Genomic DNA, 5,982 nt, shown 5'->3' on the forward strand with positions numbered 1-5,982 from the left:
CTTTATCTTTAGCAAAGTAGCTTCTGTAATGCACATCATATTTATACAACACCTAAAGTTCTAAAATAAATAAATAGATGGTGATGTAAACAATATAGTTATTTTCTGATATGGTCTTAAAATAATATCACCATAACCATATTGCCATATTGTTGGTGATATGAAATATAAACATAAAATAATTGATGTTCAGATTTAATACTGTCAGGCATTCTGACTAAAACTGTATAAACTATTCCAGAAGCCTATGTCAGCACTTCTCCTGGTCAGCACTGATCCTGTGTTTGTGTGTGTGTGTGTCTCTGTAGGACCGTCATGGAGTTCTGCAGAGCTTTTCTCCGGGTCCTGATCTTACTGATCTTCCCTACTGGTAAGTGTGATCTGTCTAACGTTATCTCTCTGAACACTGAGCTTCAGTCTGACAGAGAAAAAACATTATAAATTAGGACATTTTAAAGACTGAGCCAGTCTCAGTCCAGATCTGCTGATCAACATTTTAAGAATAACAAACGTTTTTCAATGTGCAACTGCAAGGAATTTAGGGATTTCATCATCTACAGCCCATAATATCAGGAAGCCACATTCTGCATGTGTTACCTGGCTTTGTAGTAAAATATATGATCCTGTCTAAACTTCTTTAGAATGTGTTGCAGCATCAAAGCATTTAAACTTCACTGGATTTGGGTTGTAGGTGTTGAATAAGTGTTCTATATTGATTAGTATAAGTGGAACATAATCTGCTGACACTAAACATCTGTATCTGGTTTCAGGGTCTGGAGCAGCTTTTCCTTCAGTAAAGGTGAAGCTAAATGACTCCGCTGTTCTCCCCTGTAATAATGGATGTTCTGGAGTGGCCAGTTGGTTTGTTTTTAGCAAACCAGAAGAAACTCTGGCTGAGTGTGATCAGACTTCCTGCAGATCAGTGAAGGAGGGATATCAGATGATCTATAATCAATACCTGCAGGGAGATCTCTCTCTGATCATCACTGAAGCTGATTTCAGTAAGAGAGCTCGATACACCTGCAAATGTCGTAATAGAGACATCTGTGATGTGAATCTCCAGGTTGAAGGTAAGAGCATTCTTTAGTGACTGTCACTGATAGAATAATAATAACAATACAGAGATTACGTAATTTGTGAACACAGCTGATGCGTGTGTTTGTATTTTTCTCCTCAGCTGTGAACACTCCACTTCAGATAGTGTCTGGACAGCCTCTGCTGCTGGACTTGGACACACCAGAGCCAGTAGCAATCCGTTACAACAGAACCGATTCAGACAGTGATCAGATCTGTACAGTGGACGGACGATCAACACAGTGCCAACCTGAATACACAAACAGAGCATCGGTTATCTCTGTTCTGAAGCTCAGAGGAACGAAGCCATCTGATAGCGGAGTTTACGATGTTTGGGACATCAGGAATGCTGAGGTCATCCGTACCTACACTGTAGATGTCCAAGGTATGAATTTCTAGTGATTTTTTAGTTTCTGGTTTCTCTCTGAAATCTTCATCACAAATTTAAATGTATTGGCCTACCAAATTTCCAAGCTTTATTATGATCTGTTCATGTTCTTCAAGCCTAAATATGTTCAACTTGGATCAGTTGTTTCCTAAAAGAAGTAAACAGAACTCAGGTGGTCACCAGGGGAAAACATGTAATTTTTCATTTTCTCTCAAAATGACTTGGCGGGAAACTACTGCTGCGGGCTTTAAGAGCGCAGTCAGTTATGTGAGACAGTTATGCATACTTGTGTGGGATATTCATCCTCTGTGTAGTTCAGCTTCTCCAGTGCTTCAGATCCATTACACTATCAATACACCACCAACATAAGCAGTGATAATATGAACTGAAATTTGATAATTGGCCTTCCAAATTGGAGGGAAGATGGGGAAAATTTAAAATAAATTGTAAAAATTCAGATTCATCATTGGCACTACAACTACATCATTGCTGAAGACTGGAGACTGAACTGAGCAGAGGATGCAGGATCTGGTCCTGATGCTGAGTCTGATGTTCATGTTCAGATCCTGTGTGGTGATATAATGTTGTGGTGTGTTTATCAGATGGTGGAGATGGTTCTGAAGCACTGGGTCAGGAATATAAGCTCTCCCGGAGCCGGCGCAGTGCTGTATCCTGTAGGTATTACAGTTAAATCTGTACACTCTTATACTACATTCACCATGTGTTAGAGTCATGAGATTAGACTGTTTTTAGACTGAGATTAGAATGTTTTAACACAGTTAAAACATTAGGTTTTTAAGTTGGGAGATGGAAACACACAGTCTGTAAACACTGTAACCACCAGTGTAGAGAACATGTTCTGTTTACATTAGAAGCAGCATAGAGGGGGATCCAAGCATTATATTCTAGAGCCTGAAGAGCACAAATTGTGGGCATTTGGGATTTGTGGACACAATCTTAATATGCATAGTTAAAGTCAATAAAATAAATAATACTACAGCAATTTCTCTGGTAGTTTAGCCTCAGATTGCAGCACAAATTTTGGTGTATAATCTTTAACCTTCTCTCCTAACAGTGCTGCCTGGTAAATGTGATTGGGTTTGTGTGCTTGCTGCTTAAGAGTGTTCACATCGAATTAGTGCTGTCAACGATAATGCTAGGTACACTATATTGCCAAAAGTATTAATTCACCCATCCAAATAATTGAACTCAGGTTCCAAGTCCAGTCAAAAAAATTTACTAAATATTCCACAGCCAACTGTCAGTGATATTATAACACAGTGGAATAAACTGTGAACCACAGCGACTCTGTGCTCTGTCAGTGTAAAATAACAGAGCGGGGTCAGCGGATGCTGAGGAACATAGTGCACAGTTACCAAGTAACAGCTTGCTTAGAGGACAGCACAGTGACTGTCTCTGTGACTAGTGACTAGTGATGTGATATGGGACATCTGATCATAGTGGCAGCACTTTAGTCCTCTGTATCACTCAGAGCCAGTTTTTTTATTGTAATCCAAGTTAAACACAAAATATTGTTGTGATTAATACAATACATTTTTAAGAGATACCACTATTATACATTTAATTCTATTTTGCCAATCTATATTTCTATATTTTATGTACATTTAAATATCCATGTTTAGCATCGAGTGGTCCAGCAGTCTAATGTGCTGTCACTAGGAGCTGCGGATCGCCGGTTCAAATCCCATTCATGTAGCTTTGCCGTTGGCAAAGAGCACAATTGGCTCTGCTCCCTCCGGGTGGGTAGATGGCGCTCTCTCCCCATCAAACTCAAAGGTAGTGCCGGGTAGCACGAGGCGTCTGTGAGCTGATGTATCAGAACCTAGCCGCTGTGCTTTCCTCCAAGTGCGCTAGCTGCTCAGGTAATGATTAATCAGCAGAAGCTCGAAAAAAGGGGTGACTGACTTCACACGTGTCGGAGGAGGCATGTGCTCGTCCCCACCCTCCTAGGATCGCAAACGCCACTGGTGATGGGGACGCACAAAGAGGTGGGACAATTGGCTAGCCAAATTGGGTGAAAAATGGGAAAAAAACTCTGAAATAAAAGTATAAATATCCATGTTTAGATTCTTTAGAATTTTATTTCTAATTTTTCCCATTTTCTCCCCAATTACCCAACCCCCTCATTAGGACTCCCCCTATCACTAGTGATGCTCCAACACCAGGAGAGTGAAGACTAGCACACGCCTCCTCTGAATGTGAAGTCAGACTCCACCTCTTTTTGAACTGCTGCTGATGGTGTAGCATTGCCGAGTAGCATCACAGCGCTAACGCTCGGAGTAAAGCGCAGCGACTCGGTTCTGATACATCAGCTCACAGACGCCCTGTGCTGCAGACATCACCCTAGGAGTGATGAGGGGAAAGAGAGAGCGCCATCTACTGTACCTACCCAGAGAGAGAAAGGAGAGGGCTCTCTCTCAGGGCTCTGGCAGCTGATGGCAAAGCTGCATGAGCGGGGGTTCAAACCTGCGACCTCCCGCTCATAGTGACAGCGCATTAGACTGCTGGACCACTCGGCGCCCTCAAGTTTAGATGCTTAAGACTTAATAATGAACACGATTGATCATGATTAACCACAGAACACTTTTTTATTAGTCTGATCTTTTTTTATCGATCGACACCACTAATCAGAACATTATATTTTGTGTTTTGTAGATTGCCAGCCATGTGTGTGCAGCAGTCAGACAGCGGAAGTACCAGGGTGGGTGGTTCCAGTGCTGGCAGTGATGGGGACTGCACTCTTGGTAGCAGTTCTGGTCATCATGTTGCTGGTGAGACGATCTCTGCAGCTGCATAAAGAACCGGAGAGGAACAGAGATGGTTATCACCCCTCAAACGAACATCAGGGGAATGGGGCAAACGGGGCAAATAACTCTACTCAACAGAGTACGGAGCTGTCCTCTCTCACCAGTCCTCAGAAATCAGCCTGAGAGATCCATCCCTGCCTGTCTCTCTCTCTGTCTTTCTTTCTCTTTCTCTCTCTTTTTTTTGCTTCAGCAGTTGTCAGCAGAGTCTGGTGTTTCTTCAATTCATGACTTGGTCTAAGATGGTTGTGTAGTGTTTGATCGTATCGTTCATATTGAGAAGCTGGATTTGAACAATTGATTTAGCATATAAACTCTGTCACCAAAATGTGAACACTCGCTCAGGACCAAAGCGCTGTTTGTGAACTTTGTTTCTTTTGCCTCTTCATCTGTTACCTGTATGAAAGGGCCACTAAACCTCCTGATTTTAGCTGACTCCACCTTCAGCTCAAATTTGAAAAATGCTAAAAAATGGGAGGGGTAGTTTGGGAGGGGCACTGGGTGATGTATGGGGTTAGGGGTGAGGCATAAGGGAGAGTTGATTGGCTGACCTGCAGAAGCAGCAGTGTTCCTCGGTGAGATGCAGATGGTTGAATGTCATCAGCAGGGGGGCAGGATTATGGATTGACTGATTTGCATATTGCATATACGTTTCACTATTCATGAAAAAATATGGTTTAGGGTTTAGTAGCTCTTGAACCCTTTCAGACCTGAATTATATTCCAGTGACAGACAATTAAATAAATGCTGTTTTCTGTGTTTAATGCACACACAAAAATATTCTAGTATAAAACTTATATAAAAATGAAATCCAATTAATTAAAACATTGCAATTATTTTAATGTCTTTTGCATTGGATGCCTGTAAAAAATTTAATTTTATATTTGATAATGATAAAGATACCAGCATCCCTTTGTATATGGAAATTGTAATTAGTTTCCGTTTACACTTTTGTGCAATGACAGTGCGTCCAGGTTGTTTAATGCACCTAAACCCCTCTAAAGCAGATTAATTATAAATAAAACACAAGAAATAATTAAATTGTGTAGGTCAGCGCATATGCGCAGTATCGATCGGCTCTCTGCAAGAGGCAAAGTCGAATCTGTCAGGCAGCGACATCTATCGGTTATATATTAAGAGCTATGGCCTGCTGAGCTATCCGTGTCTTTGATCAGATGGACACGTGTGTTTTTGAGCTAATTTGTGTTTTATATCATATACATAAATAATCAGAAAAGTGATCCTGCAGATGCCTTTGTGTTTTGTCCAGAGTGAAAAACAATATGTAAATGTTACTTTCATCTATATGTTATGGAGCCCGGGAGGGGCCGTGGATTTAAAAAAAAATTAAATCGAGTGAACGATATAGCAGTTCGTGCTCACCTTTTCTTTAATTCGAGTGAACGATTAGCAATTCGTGCTCACGATTTCTGTAAATCTCTACCCACAAGGCAGGCGTCTCGCGGTGTGGGAACCGACGCCACGGTCGGCTCTCCCCCACGTGCTGTGGAGATTCCATCACCACGGCACAATCTGCACACTGTACATCTAACTGTAACACTAGTGCATTAATATCAGAAATCGTTCACTCGAATTACACAAATCGTGAGCACGAATTAAAGAAATCGTGAGCATGAACTGCTATATCGTTCACTCTATTTTTTTTTTTTTTTATCCACGCCCCTCCCGGGCTCC

At 41.4% G+C, this 5,982-nt stretch overlaps 1 protein-coding gene across 2 annotated transcripts; it reads left to right on the forward strand.

The window, feature by feature from the left end:
• Window positions 1-668: 668 nt before the first annotated feature.
• Window positions 669-5,618, forward strand: LOC111188516 (uncharacterized). Of its 2 annotated transcripts, XM_049470493.1 has the most exons (4): window positions 669-1,070; window positions 1,178-1,459; window positions 2,065-2,136; window positions 4,139-5,618. In XM_049470493.1, exons 1-4 carry the CDS (start codon window positions 941-943, stop codon window positions 4,411-4,413), a joined length of 759 nt encoding a protein of 252 aa, XP_049326450.1. In that variant the 5' UTR covers window positions 669-940; the 3' UTR covers window positions 4,414-5,618. The 2 variants fall into 2 exon arrangements, with proteins under 2 accessions (XP_049326450.1, XP_049326451.1); XM_049470494.1 differs by lacking the exon at window positions 2,065-2,136 and having other exon boundaries at window positions 671-1,070.
• Window positions 5,619-5,982: the final 364 nt, after the last annotated feature.

The sequence above is a fragment of the Astyanax mexicanus genome, chromosome 22 (genome assembly GCF_023375975.1).
Source record: "Astyanax mexicanus isolate ESR-SI-001 chromosome 22, AstMex3_surface, whole genome shotgun sequence".
In the NCBI taxonomy this organism is placed as follows: domain Eukaryota; kingdom Metazoa; phylum Chordata; class Actinopteri; order Characiformes; family Acestrorhamphidae; genus Astyanax; species Astyanax mexicanus.

Excerpts from the sequence above, each read along its gene's own strand:
- LOC111188516 (XM_049470493.1), top strand. The coding sequence starts at position 941 with ATGATCTATAATCAATACCTGCAGGGAGATCTCTCTCTGATCATCACT. Across the intron at positions 1,460-2,064 it reads CTACACTGTAGATGTCCAAG|ATGGTGGAGATGGTTCTGAA; the intron begins GTATGAATTTCT and ends TGTGTTTATCAG. Across the intron at positions 2,137-4,138 it reads CCGGCGCAGTGCTGTATCCT|ATTGCCAGCCATGTGTGTGC; the intron begins GTAGGTATTACA and ends TGTGTTTTGTAG.